This window comes from Podarcis filfolensis (genome assembly GCF_964270895.1).
Source record: "Podarcis filfolensis genome assembly, chromosome: 9".
NCBI lineage: Eukaryota > Metazoa > Chordata > Lepidosauria > Squamata > Lacertidae > Podarcis > Podarcis filfolensis.
Genome location: NC_139610.1, coordinates 37,455,607 through 37,473,927, shown reverse-complemented (window position 1 = coordinate 37,473,927; position 18,321 = coordinate 37,455,607). Strand labels below are relative to the sequence as shown.

Here is an 18,321-nt window from a genome sequence, read left to right as displayed (position 1 = left end):
TAAAGTATTACTATTTTTATAATGTCTATAGTTTCTACTTTATATTATTCACTTGCTTCAGAGATTAATTTCCTAAAATTGTTGAGGTCTGGTTCTAGAGCTGAAACCTGCTATGAAGCAATACCCTTTGACTTGGAAGGCCTGTGACCATGCCACTATCTTCCATATATCTAGCAAATCTCTTTAGGAAGCTTTTCAAGGATTTGCTGTCTGCAGTGCAAGGCGGAATGGGAAAACTGAAGCATTCTGAAGCTGGCTATAATGCTGCAATGCAACTCTAAAATATGGAAGGACTTTCTTTCAGAGTAGAACACCTGCTTTGCATGCAGAAGGACCCAGGTCCAATCCCTGGTATCTCCAGGTAGAGCTAGGAACAGCTTCTGCCTGAATCCCTGGAGAGAGCTGCAGCCGCCAGTGTGGACAATACTGAGTTATATGGACAAAAGGTCTGACTCAATATAAGGCTTCTAAGGAAAGGCAGGAGGAGAAAAAGGCAGCAAGTGGAGGTGCCTGAGGTCCTGTATCTCTATGGAAGCATGAGCACATAGCATTTAGCAGTGACAGAGTGATTTAGTGGGAAACCCTCACTCCAAATCATTCTTCCTTCTGTGTAGATTCATGACCTGCACCCAACAGCAAGCATTATCGGTCTGCAGTTTGCTATGCTAGTCCAACTTGACTTTTGCATGCGAAAATTAGCAGACTATCCCAAATGAAGCAGAATTCACAGTGAATTATAATTTCAGTTTGCACCTTTATCAGATTCATTAGAACAGTCTTGCATCATCAAATACACACTCATGTACCAATCATGCTCACATGTGCATATGCCTATTATGTGTTCAGCTGTACACCTAATAATCATGAATTTACTACATGACTACAACTCATGCCCATCTTGACTACTGAATGAAGAGGAACTTCCTTACCGAAGGGTGGAGGTAGAGGCATCCTTTTGAATACCCACTAGCCTTTAAGTGGCAGGATACATGGAAGTTGTGTCATGCGCTTTAGCTGTACAATTGCTCTCCTGATAAATACATCTTCAGAAATAAAAATGGCCATTTCAAGAACTCCTATCAACATGGGCATGCTCAGATGCCTTCATTTGAGATGAGAACCAAGGTAATTCATATTGAATCCTTGACCTCCATCAGTCTTGTCTTTGCCCATTTTGGCTCTTGCCCTCATACGTGATACAGGTGAGAAACTGCTGGAAAGGAGCAGGGCAGGTGGGGAAGGAAGCTACCACTCAGAGGGATAGCAATGGTGGAGGACCTTTCTAAGCTTAGGAGAATTCTAGGATACCCCACCCCACTCAGTTTCCTATGAAAGTTATCCAATAAAACTTAGAGAGAGTGAACCAATTATAAGTTGGGATGGGGGGATGTCATTTTGTGCACTCCAATGAGAATTAGGCACACAATTCTATTGTACATGAGGAAATTCTGTTTTCTCCATGACGGTGCAGACTACCAGGATAAGCAAGCCCTGCATTCATAAATACTTGCCTTCCCTAATATCTGTTTTCTGGACTTGCAACAGAGAAATAAGTGTGAACTGAATACTGTTTTATCTTGCATTATTTTCAGAAGGAAATGCCATTTACTGAAAAGAAAACTTCACCTTCTTCCATTCCCTTTCTGCAAGCCCTTAACATTCTTGTATTCCTCTTTTGTGTGTTTGTGCATTCTGATCTGTAGTATTCCAATTGGGCACTTCTGGTGCTTTCAGTAGAAGAAAGACACACATCCAACAGAAGTTGGTGAAAATATATTCCACAACCTCTATGATCGTAATCATACTGGCTCCACAAAACAAACCAAGTTGGCCACCAACATCAGCTGTAATGAAAGAAATAAAGAGATTGGTCCAGCAATTCTGTGCCTCTATATTCTATCGACATTAGTATGATTTAATTCTATCTAAATATGTTCAGGATGCTAGTCTGACACACTGTGTGAAAGCCAACTGTGGCTGCCCTCTAATGAAATGGGCTTATGTCATCACAATGGGACTTCCCCTTCCTATCCTCCCTCCTGTAATCCCAACATGCCCCCCAAATATGCTCCAGAACATTCCAGAAAGCATTTGGATGGTGGGGCAGAGAGCAAGGGGAAGTCCCTTGCTGAAACAGAAATGTACTTGCACAATGTTGAATACGATCCATTTCAAAACTGAATAGATTTTGTGCTTCAGATTGAAAATACTCACCAGAACAACTACTTCCGTTATGCAACTCTGTTGAAATCTATTACTAACTTAAGTTCTACTGGTTTCTGAGGGCCCAAAGTGAAACTAAAAGACCATACACACTTACCTATTGAACATAGTGGAAATTACTTCTAAATAAATATTATTGTGCTGTAACCTAGTGTAATACAATACTTGATTCTTCTGTTAGCAAACAAACAGAAACGTATTATACAGAAATACTGGGTGGTATTCAACTGTTTTTTACTCAGAGTAGACCCACTGAAATTAATGACCCTAACTTAGTCATGTTTATTGGTTCTATTCTGAGTTAAAAAAAAATATACTACCCACTATGTACTGCCCACTGTTGAATACCATCCGCTGGTAAAGATAGTTATATCTCATGATCCAAATAATGCTAATTAAGAAAACAGTGATAGTGTGATGCAGCATAGAAGTAATTATGTCAACAATTACTTCATTACTGTGATCACACAGAAATGTAGGGTTTTTTGTTTTGTTTTTTTAGGTGCATTTAGGTCACTTACCAAGTAGCTCAGATACACTCAATGCCTTCTGCTGCCGGGTCATTTTGTAATTCAAATCATGATATCTAATGTCAATATATACAAGGTTACGCCTATGGATAATAAAGGCACACTTTTATTATGCAATTGTATTACTATTTATTATCATCATGATGATCAATCTAGCCATCACCATCTGCAGAAAATACTATTTATGCTTTAAACAAAGTAACAATAATCCAAAATCGTGGGGAGGTGGAGAGAACATAGAATTTGATTCTGCAGCACACTCAAGAGTGTTTTCACATATTATAAAGTCAGCCTAAACAGTTCTTATGAGCCCCTGTGTCTTCTCATAAGAAATATCTCAATGGGAAGAAGGGTAACTTCCAACGGGAAGCAGGCAACTCTTATGCATAGAACAGATTATCAAGGTAGGCAGGAAGACTGAATAATGTCCTTGGGTTTTTTTAGCACACATCTACAGGTTTTTTAAAAATAAATATGAATCTAAAAATATAATGTTTGGATATGACAAACAGATAAATGCCTGGGAACATGAATGTTTCATTTAGGTACATGTGCCAAAGAGATAAGGTCAGCAGAAACTCTGGGCTGAGTGTACACTTAGTGGCAACCCTCATTGGTTGCTGCAAAATGTACTAAAATTCCTAGGATCACTAGATAACAATGAAAAATGACACCATTGAAATAGTAAGTATTTACTTACTCAGTTCAAATGATTGCTGATGACCAGCTTTGAGTGCTTCACCTTGGCCTAGCTATTTCTTAAATTCTGAGCTAATAGTTTTCTTTTTTTATGAATGTTTCGTTGAACCATTAAATTTTGTTTAATAAATCAGTGTTAGGCAATCCTAGCTCTAAAAATGAAGGCTCAACTCACTCCTTTCTTCAAGGACCTTCTCCATTTTAAACCTGTTGCATTATAATTACCATAATGACCCTGCTAATGGATCCCACAGTTTGGGCTTCCTGAGGTAGCTGAGGCAATACCACAATACATATTTGGAATAGGGCTGTAAATAGTTGAAACTACCTTTTAAAGTTTCTGAAAAATCAATGGATGACTATTAGTTAATTTATGATGTTAAACTCATTAATATGTTTGTTTGATCCTGACTGGTTAATCACTTGGGAACAGAAACATTTCCCTGTAATTTGTCATGCTTCAGTGACTAATTGCTAGATAGTACCCCATTTGTGAACAGTAATCAAATGTCAGAAGGAGTAAAATTAAAATGTTGTTATGAAGACACCATCGCACAGGGTGGGGAAGATCCATAGCATTTCTAACTTTCATTAAAACAGCTGCAATTTTGATCAGTGGAAAAAAGACAGTCACAGAACCAAGAAATTACACAAAACGAATGAAATGCTGTGAAAATCCCTGAAAGGAGAAGTAATCGACTATAGAGTTAAGCTAAATAACAAAAATCAAAAAGTTTAAGGAAAAAATTAACCTAGAATTCTAGGCATTTCATTTGTTTTGTGCAATTTTGATCAGAGCAGTGGCAATGGGGGGCCATTCCTCTAGTCCCCCCCCCCCGCCAAGTAGAGCATAGTAGATTAGAAAATGTCACAGGAGGAACAGAATTAAGAACTTTCCCCCAAGCCATAGCCTTCTCCAGCTCCATTAAATTAACATTAGGGGGAAATGTGAGATCTAAGCACAGATCTACTGTAGTTTGATCTTCACAACATTAATATAACATAATCATTAATAAAACTGCTTTTAGTGTTGATAAAATCAGAGACCTTTCCAGTGATGATGAAGATAAACTAAGGAGTCCTCATCTATAGAAGAGTGAACTTTAAAATTTATATTGGATTATAAACATTTTTAAAGAGGCTGTGATTTATAAGCTTATGTTACCATAAATCTATTAGGTTTTTTCAAAGGTGCCTCTGTGTTTTTGCTGTTGCAGGGCAACATAACTACCCTTGCAGAAGTGAAATGCTTTTTTTGCTTTTGTGGGGGGTGGGGATATTGGGTGAAGAGATCAGAGATCCCTGACTCAAAACGTTTTCAAAAAGTGCTGCTATATGTTTTACTTTTGGGAGATTTTATTGTTTTATATTGTACTATATTGTAGTCTTGTATTATATTGTACACACAGGTCCTGCTTTCCAAACACAATGTGTTGCCTGGAAATCATTTGTTAGGCAAGCATTCACATAACGAGTCCACAATTTCCAAAGATTCCTATGGGAGCATTTCTAATCTGGATTTTTTTTTTTTAATCTCTCCCCTGCTTTTTCAATGGGTTCTTTCTGTAATGACTGCAGGCAACCAGCAAAAGAAAGGCAAAGAAAAAACAATTGTCCTGCTGTCTGATCTTGCTTGCTCCCTACTTGTCACCAACCAGCAAAGCATAAACAAGCAAGGAAGAAAAGAAGTAGGCAAACTCTGGCTGTTCAGATATCTGAATCTGTGGTGTGTATAGCAAGGTTTGGGCATAATTATTTATGTTTGGATAAGTGAATTTTCATATAGCGAAAAGGCAGATAGTGGGACTTGCATACCTTGTAGTTCTCTCAGTTTATTGTTTAAAGGCAAAGGGACCCCTGACCATTAGGTCCAGTCATGGATGACTCGGGTTGCGGCGCTCATCTCGCTTTACTGGCCGAGGGAACCGACATTTGTCTGCAGACAGTTTTTCCGGGTCATGTGGCCAGCATGACTAAGCCGCTTCTGGAGAACCAGAACAGCACACAGAAATGCTGTTTACCTTTCTGTTGAAGCGGTACCTATTTATCTACTTGCACTTGACGTGCTTTCGAACTGCTGCTTTAGTATTAAGCAGTATATAGATATATGAAATAAATAATAAAATAGAAGCCTTTGAATTATAGTAATTCTTTGGGTTCAACATCTCTTGAATATGTCTTCAGTTTGGTTAATAAAGGTTGCTCTTGTGTAAAACACATTTCTTGACAGCATGACAATGAAGAAGAAAAGTACCTGATATATTCTGGACGTTTCTTCAGCTTTGTAGAAAGAAATTTCAAAGCCTTTTCACTTTCGAAAGTTGAATAGGAAATGGTGGTTGGATAATCTGTTTCCTCACAAGGCACAGGGCAAGTGGAATTATGTGTTCCTGCTGTACACAATCCTGCGAGCTCAATTTTATCTAAAATGGGAACCAATTTCAAACATAAATGCCCACTCTAGGCGACTTTCATGTTCACCACCAACTGCAAACAGCCGTAGTGAAATCAACAAAAAATAGATTGAGTTTATCATCCCAAGCAAATGAGTTAATAAAGCATAATAAATATTATATTATATTGCAGGATTTGGTGATAATTTGAATCTATGTCAGCAGCCTTACATTCTAAGTCGCAGAAAGATGGTAGTGTGTGATTTCCCACTAAAAATAGGTGCCTGTATTTTACACTGAATTTCTTCAGCATTTGGAACTTATGAAATCAAACCAAAACTGTACAGATGATTGGAAGAGTACAATTAGAATGTTATTTATGGTTTGTCTAAACACAACTTTCAGCTGAGATCATTTAAAGTATTCTGAGAAAAAGCAAGTCCTCTCCTTTCCCTAATAAACTGTTGCAGAGGCTAGCCATTGCAGAGGCTAGCCTTGCTTCCCATCAGCAGAATATCCCAGGCTATGGGATTTTCCCCTAAGCCTGACTATCCTGGTGCAAATGATGCTTTTGTGTGACTGGGATTCCACAGGTTGGTAAAAATGTGAGACATGCCCCCACCCCCACCCCCACTGGTCCAGCTGGTTGCCAGTTGCAGACGTAATCACTGTGACATGGCCCTGTCTGGTACCTATGAAACAGGCTCTAGTATTTGACTTTGGCTTTACTTACACAGTTCAGGAGAAACACAATTGTAAAATTTGTCCAAGTCACATTCTGTGCCATTTCCTTTTCAACAGGTGTGAAGAAGAGGGAGTGGGGAAGGAGAGAAAAACACAAAGACAAAGGTATCAAAACACACATTTGAATCCATCTGTTTGGTAAACCAATAATAACCAATAAGCAAGTGACCCCAGCAAGTAAAGCAAAGAATTTGATACCTGTATGTATCAACCTGAAGCTCATGTAGAAACACTCATAGCACCTGAGCTGAGGATGGGCAATCTTTTTGCTATTTGAGGCTGCATTAATTTTACCCTGGCTTTTGACACCTGAGAAATATATCTTTAGTACCCATCCTCTTAGCAATTTTAATGTTGTGTTTTTATATGGCTGTATCTCACCCCGGACACCTTTGGGCAGGTAAGAAATGCAATTCATCATCATATCATCATCATGACATCATCTGATGGTAGTATGTTAGGGACTGGATACGCAGAGCTGAACCTCTGGTGGGCAGGCTAGCTCCTTGATTCACCTATTGCCAACTCCTTTTCTCTCTGTTCCACAGGAGGACTGCTTGGGCAGAGACAGATCATTCTTGCTGAGAGCTTTTGAAAATAAGGTGAGGGGTACATGAGAGCTATATTAGACCCTTAGGCTGAAGGTGGCCTGTTTCTATCCTAATGGTTTCATTATTCAGCTGTCATTTATGCATGAGGTGATTCCTTAAGCAATTAAGGACTTATCTTTGAAACTAACCTGTCTGAGACTACATTTCAATCCCTCCTCCTTATGCCGAGCAGCACTGATTGCTTCTGCTGGTTCAGCTGTCCTTCCTCTGGCCACCACTGATGGAGTGATACTTTTGTCACTCTGCCAGTGCAGAACATGCACCCTTTGAACATTTGGGTGGGTGAAAGGCATGTTGGTGGTATTCCTGCTAGCAGAGCCTGCCAGAAAGCCTCCAAATGGGCCATTCCAACTGCAGGGATGAAACTGAGCTGGCTCTGGATCCACTGGATCCCAAGCTGCTCTCCCAGCTGATACTAGCTGGCATTGGTCCTAATCTTGGCCTGGATCTGAAGTAACCTGAAGCTGATACAGGGATTGGGCCTGATGTGCCTGCCCTTCTGCCTTCTGCTACCATCGCCATGAGCAGCCAGGCTGTGGATGTGGCAGTACTTCCACCACACTGCAGAGGCTCAGAGGCAGCAGGGAAAAGTTTGGGATGCTCTGCCTGTACAGAAAGTAATCTATAAAGACTCTACAGCAATGTCATATGCTTGCATGCTGTGCAGGGGGAGCAGGGGTGGGAGCACTAAGCCCCACCTCCCATTGCCCTACAAGTCAGGGAGGGTGAAAAGGTGAACCGAGGAGTTCTTTCTCCTTGTACTGTTAGGAACCCTGCACAATAAGGGTTCCAAATTGTGTGAGGAGCTGCCACGAGTCACTTCAGACCTTTGCTTTTTTTCGCCCTCCCTGCTTGTGCATAGGTTTTACTAGTGAGCAGATAGCTCAAAATTGGCTAAAGGCAGTGCTTTTTTTCTGGGGGGATGCATACCCCTAAACATTTTGGGAATCTTTGTACTTTTGTCCATTTACTGTATCCCCCCCCGATTTAAACTATAAAATGGTGATTTTCTTGAGTCAAAATGAGAGTACCCCTAAACATTTTTTAAGAAACAAAGCAGTGGCTAAAGGCATCCCCCCAAGCTGTGATCCGCACACTCTTGTTGGATTTCTTTGAACACTGCAAACAAATAAAGCAACTTATACCTGCCCAGTTATACCTGGGAGCATGAACGGTAAGCATCCACACTGGTTTTGAATATGGCGTGCCTTGCATTCTTGTAGGCATCCGTAGGTGCTATAGAGCTTGTGGTGCTGAAGTTTGATATTTGGCTTGCATTCTCCCCAAGGGTATTCTTGAATAATTGTCTTGAATGAAAGAAATGGCACGACATACGTTATATCCATTGCTACTGTCAAGTTTTAATTGAACAAAAACCACCTCCATTCCCACCTCCACACATACACAGATTGCTGCAAAAGATTTGTTGTTGTTGTTGTTGGACCAGACCAAACTGAATTAAATTAAAAGACTTGGTAGTAAACTTGATTGTTGTTCTGCAGGGCTGCCCCCAGAGGACAGCCTGACTGGCCCCATCTAGCTTCAATTTCTCCTGATTCAAGATGGATGCTCAGTGTGCAACTGAAGGGGTAAGATTTTCTGGGAAGGAAGATCTAGGTATACATTGGAGTTTGAAAATAGAACTGAGCTGGAGTACTATATCAAATTAAAATTTTACTCTGCTTTTTTTATCCTTCCTGTGCGCCTTGTCTTTTTAAAGTCTTGCTTATATTTTAAAGTTGTCAATCATTAGGGGTTAATTGCTTTAATTGATTTTTAATATTGTATTTTAATATTGTTAAATATTGTTATTATCAATAATGATGATTGCATATGCAGTTTATTGGACTTTAAAGTGGCTAGCCATACAGTAGTACCTCGGGTTACATATGCTTCAGGTTACATACGCTTCAGGTTACAGACTCTGCTAACCCAGAAATAGTACCTCGGGTTAAGAACTTTGCTTCAGGATGAGAACAGAAATCTCACAGCGGTGGTGTGGTGGTAGCAGGAGGCCCCATTAGCTAAAGTGGTGCTTCAGGTTAAGAACAGTTTAAGGTTAAGAACGGACCTCTGGAACGAATTAAGTACTTAACCCAAGGTACCACTGTACTTCCATTTCTCTGTGTCTTACTCTAATGCTTACCTTCACCTGTTGGATTGCAGCATGAGCATGCATTCCTACTGGGGTTGATATACCTAAACCATCAAATCGGGGAGGCGCTTTAGGTGAGTGGATAGCAAATGTGATGCCAACATCAACAAAACCAAGAGCAGGGTCGTCGGTGAACTCTGCCTAGGACACAAGGCATTGAAGGGTTACAGTAAAATTACAGAGCATAATTTTCAGATCACTGTCACACTGAACTGTGAATTGCCTTGGCAAAAAATTATCTACTACCATAATTAACATTAAGAGAAAAACAATAGCATACATGCAGCATTTTCGTTTTGTAATCCACTATGTATCACTTATCATCTGACTCTACATCAGATTTCACACCAATTCAAAATCTGTCAACGCAAATTAAGTTTCAGGATGCAGATTATATTCTAGGGTTTTCATAAGTTTTACTTATGAAATTTGACTTTGTGGGAAACTTCAATCATGTATGTATTATTATTTTTTTGCTTTGTTTTTAAAGAACTTGTACCATTATAGTGACCCACATGCCCTGTCCTTTATCATCAAGGTTTTGCGCTCGCATTGTAGAAACATTTTGAATATCTCTACCTGTTTGACATCGAAAAGCAAACTCAGGCCCCTTCCAGAGGCACTCACTCTTCTTTTTGCTGGAATGTTAATGTGATTAAAGGTGAAGCAGTTTCCATATTCAGTGAAGACATGCTCAAAGTTCTTCCATGAAGAAAGTAAAAGAAAATAAGAAATTGAATTAGCGCACCTAATATTAAGTAAGTATGTTCACAGAGAACTGTAGCTATAGAATTGGATTTATTTTGGATGAAAATGTGAAATGCAACCCATTTAACCTCTCGGCTGCACTTCCTCATAGTTCCTAGGGTTGTACCTGAGGTAAAAACTGGCCTTACCAATAGGTAAGGCAGAATGAGAAGGATGTCCCAGGCAGCTGATCTGGGGTGTCATGAAGGAACATCAAACTGTTATTTATTTATTATCACTGTATTTTTTATTGCCAGATGGGGGAAGGAAGTCTATACCAGGTAACAAGCATTTTGATTGGTGTCCTGGGAACTATTTATGATTTTGCCCAAAGCAACAAAATGCCTCAGAGCAGTGTCTGTCAACAGTTCATTTATTTATTCCATTTATTTATTCCACTTACTATTGAAAAGATCTGAAAGAGATTTACATGAATAATAAGTACAATGCCCAGCAAATGATTCACATAACAAAATACACAAACAGTATCCACTTTTTTGGTTTTTGTTTTACATAAAACCAGAGGGCATTACAGTGCAGAATAATATAGAATTTCAAAGTACGCAACATATATACGACCATCCATACACTCTCACTCACCAGCTGTTTCACACAACCAATACAATTCACTATCTCAAACATTACCTTTGTCAACCATGCATACTCGAGAATATTACAACCTACATGTGAAGGGTTGTATGACATGTCTCAGCACTGACAGAACATTTGGAAAAGTGTATGAAGAATTCCTCCCAAAGAAACAAAACAATGAAGAATTCTGAGTGCCTTATTCCCACTTTAAAACCAGATCAAGTCATTCAGAATTTTAAAACATGGGATGAAATTCATAGGTGTAGACTTTCTGAAGCATCCTTTTGATTTTTGTCACATTAAGCTTTATCAAGCCTTAGACAAGCAATTATAGACCTATTTTCCAGTCTTTGAGGCTCATGATTGGTGGATGTCCACTGAGGAAATAAAATTCGTATGATAATAATAGTTCCCAACAAAACGTATTCAATCTAGTACTTTGTACATACATGCAGTCTCCTCTCCATATGAAAGTGATACATTCCAGATCACTAGATTGTGATCACTAGATTGTGAGTTTCCATACTCACATGCCCTCACAATGTCTACGTTACCTCTGATAATAGAAACAAAAATATTACCTCTGGATAACATGGCTCCCCAAAATATTCACAATCCAACAATGTACTGTTGTTGAGATAGAACCCATTATTCCTTGTGAATTCTTTGATGCTGAAATTTTGATTCCCCTGAAGGAAGTCTTTTATCTCTTGGCCAAACGTTTCCCTAGTATCGAACAAATGTAGCACTCCCGACACTATGCTCCACAGGAAGAAAATGGCGCTCAGGTTAGCTACTGCTTGGGTTTGGAACCTGTGAGCATAAACCATAAAAGCAGGGTTAAGCCTGAATTCCAAGGGATAATTCCAAAGCAACTCTTAAAACTTTTAAAAGAAACAGAGTAAGGAGCCCAAGGCAGGTATGTGGTCATAGCATTGCATTTTATGGAAGACCTATGTATATTATATTTACCTTAATAGAAAATCTAGCAGAAGGATAGGAATTATGGGGGAATTCAATTTAATTTGCATTTAAGGTGGGCTTATTTAATTTGCACCTTCCAACACAACATGTGAACCAACACACATAGAGTCTTCCAAATTCACACTTTTCTGAATTTTGCATTGCAATTCTCCAGCCAACTAAAGTGCACAAAAATGTATATATTAAAGTGTATCGGTGAAAATAACATACAGAAATGCATATAAAATTGTATATTAAAAGGTGTATGGAGGAATAATTTTTCACGAATTTTTCAATGGAACTTAAAAAAAAAAATCTTCACAAACTGATGTGGAAAATTGGACTGAAGATGGGAAGAATGAGAAACTGAGAGAAACCAAAATTAACACATTTGCCCATTCCTACAGGAAGTAAACGGTGCCTTACCTGTTCAGATTACAAAAAGTTACAGCAGGAAACTCTATGTTTTCCACATACTGAACTACCACCGATGTTGTTGTGGGCCAGCTGAAATAATTGGTGAAACGACTGCCGATTTGCCAGGCAACCAAACAAATGGAGCCCACGACTACTGCCATCCACAGTGCCTTACGGCTCTTGCTCCTTGTACGAACAATATTGTGCACTCCATGGAATGAAGTGGAAGTTGCAAATTCATAATCATACTTCTTCCTTTCTTCCAGAGACGGCAGTGGTTTTCTGGTTAAGTAGAGCCTGGCTTTTTCCAACAATCCTTAACATTTGACAAGAAGAAAAATTATTGGCACATAGGTTCCCTACAAAACCAAATGAAAAGGATGCTTCAAGGTGGATCCCAATGGCAGGGAAAAGCCATAATGTAGCATTGCCAGATTTAATTCATTTGTTACAGAGGTTTACATATCTAGAATATGATTCTAAGCTTTGAAATAAAGTATCGGTTAAAGCAGTAATGACAAACATTAGCATTTATTACTCATAATTTTACAAGAAGTAGCACTAACAGACATTTTCCCTATTTTAATGCATAGTGCATTGCTTTACTGTTTACTTCTAGATCTACATCTCAATCTCAATCTCAGACCAAGTACAGCACAGAATCTTACTAGACGTTACTGCGAAATGGTAAGTGTGCCTAGGATTGCAGCCATTATCTACTGATAAAGTATGCTCAAAAGATGCATAAACTCATGCCTCTTTTCATAAGAAAAGCATTTGTATCTGCAGAAAATCTAAATCATCACCTCCCCAAAAGAATACCACACAGACAAGGATGCATAGCATTGTAATAGCTACTGTTACATACCTCTGTCATGAAATCCACTTAATTTCCTAAGCTTCTCCATTGGGCATATATTATTTGAAAAGGAAAATTCAGCTACAGAAGACTGGAAGTTAATAGCTTATATAAAATGGGGAAAGGGGTGGGGATTACATTTTATACACATCAAGAGGCAATTCACATGCCTCTGTTGCTATACTCATAGCATGTTTTAAAGTGAGCAACAGGATTCAACACAGATAATGTATGGCAGGCTAGATAAAAGTGGAGAATTCCGGGAATTTAAAAATAATTGAGTTGGTTAATTTTCCAAAGTAGCAGGATGCAGAGGGTTTATATAAAAGCGGGGACTTTTGAGCAACCAATGGGATTTTTGACTTTCCTCTCCCTCTTTAAATAACATAGAATGGAATTGTATGAACTGTGCTGCACATGCTGGCAGACATCTGTGAACACAGAGTTTGTAGCTGCTGAAAATTAGCTAGCATGGTCATAGAGATGCCTGTCATTTAGAGGATATTATAAATAGATGATATCAGACCTTCAGCTGAAGAAACAACATCTATTTATAATATCCTCTAAATGCCAGTTTTGGATGCCATGCTACCCTGTGTATGGGGGTGGGAGAATGGGAGAGGAATCTTTGTCAGAAAATTATTGGCACAGTACTTGAACCTCTTCCATAACTTTATCTATCAATTAGGATAAAAAAAATAAAGGAAGCACAATAAAATGTTATCTGTCGGTGGCACATTACCCCTGCATGCCTCAGTTCAAACTCAGTACAAAGTAGACAGTATTGCTCAAGCAGGGGTTGACACATTGCTTCACATTTTCATCTTTGATGGGACTCTCAAAAAACTTGTTAATAATATAATTAAATGTTGTAATTGGGTGGAAATTTGACGAAGGTACTTGGTAGGATCGTAGTCCTCAAAGTTACCTTGGAGAATGAGATCTAATGAAATTAACATTTGTTACTTATCTTGAAAATTTTTTATTTAATGGGTCCAAAGTGCTTCTCTTTTATTCACTCTCTGAAAAATCCACCTATTTCCAGAAAGCAAATCAAAAATTAAAGTTTATTTCCATGGCTAACACTAGAGGGTGCACAGCACCGATGCACTGACAAACCAGATCTCTCTTCTGCTAATAGAGGCAAGGAACTGAGCAAAGCAATTTATTGATAGAGCTGATTTATTCAGCAAATGCTTCATTCTACTGAACAGCTTCATTAGTATTTGTGAAATGGTTTACACTAATGCCCAGACATCAGGAGCCTCATTACTGCCTCTCTGCACCTAATGTGTTGCAAAAGAGTCTCCTTGCTATTTAGCAAGATGATATAGATGACTGCTGGTTTGCATCAGAATTGCATGCAGTTTTGTTCTTTAGCAATCATAACCAAGTATAAAATGCAAAGTGATAACCGGTCCTCTGTAACTACGGTATTCAGGGATATTTCTGTTTTAAGGGAGTAGAATATGAAGCGAAGTTCAAGAGAAATATCTCTGGAGAGAATTCTGGGCCACGCTCTTTTAAGGTTGTGTCTATTGAACTCGCAAAGGATGCCCTCCCAGGTTGCAGGCTTGAAGTCATGTCACGTACATATATTTTTTAAGCTAGAGTACTATTTAAAAAAAACACACCCTCCCCTGCTGCCTTTCTTTGCTACAAACTAGTTTGCAGTTTGTTAAACCTTGAACTCTATTCCTCCCACTGAGAATGAGTATCTGATTGGATTATTAATATTGCATAACTGCTATCCGTATTTGCTTAACCTTGAGTAAATGGATCTCCCATTTACTTAAAGCAGACAATTAATTACAAATGGAGGTTAAACGTAAAGGGCACCGTGTCTGCGGAAATTACAAAATGCTCAGGGAACATATGAAGCATTTAAACTTAACCACAGAGTAGATATATATATAGATATTAATATTTTTATGACATAACATAACTCAAAATAGTCCATGCTGACTATCCAGATTTGATAATGGATTTGTCTAAATAGCCCATGAGAGACCCTGATAAATACCCACAATTTAATGTTATTAATTTCTTTCTTTTCTTTTTAAAAAAATATATAATCAAAAGGTAGTGGAAGTGTACAAATTAAAGGATTAGTATGAGTTGCAAAAATGCAATTTTCACTGCGGTCAAGAAGTTGCCGGGATGCATAATAGTAAATTGCTCCAACAAGTGTTGATAGCAGATGGAGGCCTTTTAAGTTTTATCACCAGAGTACTCCTCCCTGGAATAGTATGGCTAATTTCACACATACCAAGCAGAAGGATGAAGAATAGAAAATGAGTACCAGATGTTTCTACCTAATGGGAAACTGAAAGAAAAAGGTATGTTGCAGAAGTAAACTAATATGTGGCTGTGAAAAAGAATTTCTGATAACGGAGGCTCTGTTCATGGGACGCATCCAGTATGACTGTATTGCACCCAGTGGCCGTACTTTAATCAAAATTCTGCCTCCTGGGCCTGTGTCCATGTACACACATTCAAGTGTCAGTTCTGATCAAAACTGTATGTGCATTTATACCTGTATGCATGTAGGCTTGACAGCATCTTTAGGCACCCCCCAAAAGAGGTGCTGTTGTCATCCTAAAATATACTCAGAACCTGAGGATGAAGAGACATGCAAAGCACTATAATTGGATAAAGCTAAGAAGAAAAGAAAGGTGAACAGAACAATCAGTTGAGGCACATCCAATGGACTACTATGTACCTTTATATGTAAATTATTGTTACCAAGAGGCTCAGCCATCTAAGAACTTGACAAATGGGCCAAATTATCCCTTCAGTTTTCCCTCCTCCCACACCATTCTATTCAGTCAGTGTGCGCTGAGTCATACTGAAGTGCCTCAGTTGATTGTCACATTCTCCTTTCCTTTCCTTTCCTTTCCTTTCCTTTCCTTTCCTTTCCTTTCCTTTCCTTATCAAATCAGAATGGCTTGCTGAAGCATATCCTTTCACACTTGCACGATTCCAATATTCTTAGGATGGCCATCTCATCTTCCACATTTGCCAACATAGTGCAGCTATAGGCTCCAAACTGCTAAAGATGGACTGAAGCATGAATTTAGATGCAGAAATTAGAGTAGAAATTAGATGGAAATTAGATCCTATTCTGCCCACCCACCCGAGAATGATTGCTTCAGATATAAAATTGCTGATTACTGTTCAAAACACTCAGGGCTGGCAGTCAAACCCCTGCCCCACACACATAGGTTGCCCCAGCTCTCCAAACAGCTCTACGGCGTCCATGATCAATCTGAAGCCCTGCACATGGGCAGCGGCGGAGCAAGCCAATCCGGTGCCTGGGCAAGCTGGGGCAGGACACTCCACGGGGCCTCCAAGGAGCCTGCCTCCTCCTCCCACTCAGCCGCCCTACAGCTGAGGTGGAGGCAGCGGGCAGAGTGTTTGGGGCAGCGTGGAGCCTGCGGGCGCCGAAGCCACCGGGTCACTCCCAGGAGAAATGCATGGCCCAGGCCCGCTGCAGGCCCGCGGTGAGTGCCGCTCAGCATTTTGTCACCCCCCCCAGCAGTGACACCCGGGAAAAACCGCCCCCACCACACACCCCTTTCTCCACCAGTGCACATGGATCCTTCTGGAAAGGGGACTACTGAGACCCCCAATAATAACCACTCCCAGCCCTGAGTACTATGTGATGTGGATCTTGCCCATTGGACCCCCGAGATACATGGAGAAAGATAAGGGGCTGCCAGTTGTGGGGATGCCCCATTGCCACCCTCCTGCTTGTTTGCCTTGCAGACATACAGCTATGGAGATGAAGGAGGAGGTGAAGGAGGAGGAAGGTTTTTTAAAACAAACAAACAAACAAACAAACAAACAAACAAACAAACCATTTCTGACATTTATAGTACTATTCTAGGTATATCTATGCAGAATTAGCCCTACTGAGTCCAGGAGGACTCATAGGTAAGCATATATAGAACTGCTGCCTAAATTGCTTTCCGATAAGATAACACTTCAACTGCCTTGCGTAAAATGTACTAGGAGTTTTTACCTTTCCCTAACACAGAGCTAGCATGTCTGCTATTGGTTTGACTAGAAGGAGGCTCCTTTCTCCATTTTTTACTTAATGAGCTGGTCAGACAAGAATGTTTGTTTTGGTTGGATGTCATCAGAAACCGTGTGACATACACAGACCATCCAATCAAGCATTGCCACGTTCAGAGGCTGAGCAAACTGGACCTCAGCTCAGGGCCCACATTGCAAGGGGTGACCCAGAGCCAGCTGTTTGCTTTCTGCTATGATGCAATCACAGCCACTACCAGTAAGAGGAGGAGACGTAAGCTGCTTTCTAGCTCATAGAAACTTTTCATTTTTCATCACGCCCTATCGTGCGTTGTGGTGTCAGTGAACAAGCAATGAGCATGTTCTGGATACCTCAGATGAGGGTAAAACTACATATCCTATGCATTTTTAAGAATCTTTGGGAAATGTTCTCTCCAATGCTGAGGCTGACAATGGTTGGGGGCAGGCAGGAAGCAGATGATGTTTCAAAGCCCTTTCCGTCTTGTTCAGCTTAACCCCTGGAAATCGCCCTTCAAGCTGCTCTAACCTACTTGGGAGAAAAATATATCTGTAGTCCAATGCTATTTTTCTAGAAAAAGAGGTGCGGGAACTCACCACGATCTTCTCCCTTGTTCGCTTATAATGGCAATGGTGCTCACCTGGAGGCGCTGGAACTGAGTTCTGGCGACTTCTGGCTGGCAAAAAAATGCCCTGCTGAAGTCATGTCTTTTCTCCAGCAGGGGTAAAATCAGTCGGGTGTGGCAATATTCAGAGGAAAAATCAGAGAGGGTTACAAATCCCTCCCCTCCCCCCCAAAAATCAGCCATATAAACACAGCCTCAGGCTGCATGGTCTTCCCAAGGAATCACGATTCATCCGAAGTTATTTAGCAAACATATGCAGAGCAAAGCCAAATGAACACAGTGAGAGCAAACAGGATGTACCCAGATAGGAAGCAAGGCTACAGCAAGGCTGGGATGCTAAGCCAGGAAGTGACCTTGGTAGAGGGACTTGAAGCTACTGAACGGGAAGAGGCCTGTGCCTGTGACATAACCCTTTTGTCTTCACAGCAGACAGGGAGATGTTCCATCTCCCTCTGCCCTGATATTCAAGGTTGCAAAGTCCACAGTCCAGGGTATGACATCTCAGCAGCTACAAGGCTGGACCTAGCTCCACTCCGGCAGGTCAAACTGTTGTTTGGCTCCAGTGCCATGTTTTCTGTAGGGCAGCTTGATGCCTCTTCCTCTAACAGTCTCTCCGTGTAGTGTGAAGCAGAGAGACCCACACCCACCCACACCTCAAAATTGTGTGAAAGCGCAAGTACAAAATTATAAAATCAAATTATCACCCATTA

General features: G+C 40.1%; 1 protein-coding gene and 1 long non-coding RNA gene across 5 annotated transcripts in view; both read right to left on the bottom strand.

The window, feature by feature from the left end:
* The window catches only part of LOC310770563, a 285,355-nt gene extending 268,584 nt beyond the window's left edge, over positions 1-16,771 (bottom strand). The window contains exon 1 of the long non-coding RNA XR_014552274.1: positions 15,469-16,771. This is a non-coding gene — a long non-coding RNA (uncharacterized lncRNA). The remainder of the gene's footprint in view (positions 1-15,468) is intronic.
* On the bottom strand, positions 721-17,901 carry ASIC5 (acid sensing ion channel subunit family member 5). Of its 4 annotated transcripts, XM_083631237.1 has the most exons (11): positions 17,627-17,901; positions 12,942-13,967; positions 12,083-12,389; positions 11,275-11,506; positions 9,935-10,057; positions 9,347-9,496; positions 8,360-8,507; positions 6,579-6,635; positions 5,707-5,875; positions 2,745-2,836; positions 721-1,844 (listed from the first exon to the last, which is right to left on the bottom strand). In XM_083631237.1, the coding sequence occupies exons 2-11, from the start codon at positions 12,979-12,981 to the stop codon at positions 1,654-1,656; spliced, it is 1,509 nt and encodes a 502-aa protein (XP_083487363.1). In that variant the 5' UTR covers positions 12,982-13,967; positions 17,627-17,901; the 3' UTR covers positions 721-1,653. The 4 variants fall into 4 exon arrangements, with proteins under 4 accessions (XP_083487363.1, XP_083487365.1, XP_083487366.1 ...); XM_083631239.1 differs by lacking the exon at positions 12,942-13,967 and having other exon boundaries at positions 17,583-17,901; XM_083631240.1 differs by lacking the exon at positions 12,942-13,967 and having other exon boundaries at positions 12,083-12,432.
* Between the last annotated feature and the right edge of the window lie 420 nt (positions 17,902-18,321).

Coding starts and splice junctions, on each gene's coding strand:
- ASIC5 (XM_083631237.1), bottom strand. CDS start 12,981: ATGGAGAAGCTTAGGAAATTAAGTGGATTTCATGACAGAG. Junction 6,636..8,359: donor CTTACCGTTCATGCTCCCAG/GTATAACTGGGC, acceptor CCTGTTGAAAAG/GAAATGGCACAGAATGTGAC. Junction 5,876..6,578: donor TTGTGTTTCTCCTGAACTGT/GTAAGTAAAGCC, acceptor TTCCCATTTTAG/ATAAAATTGAGCTCGCAGGA.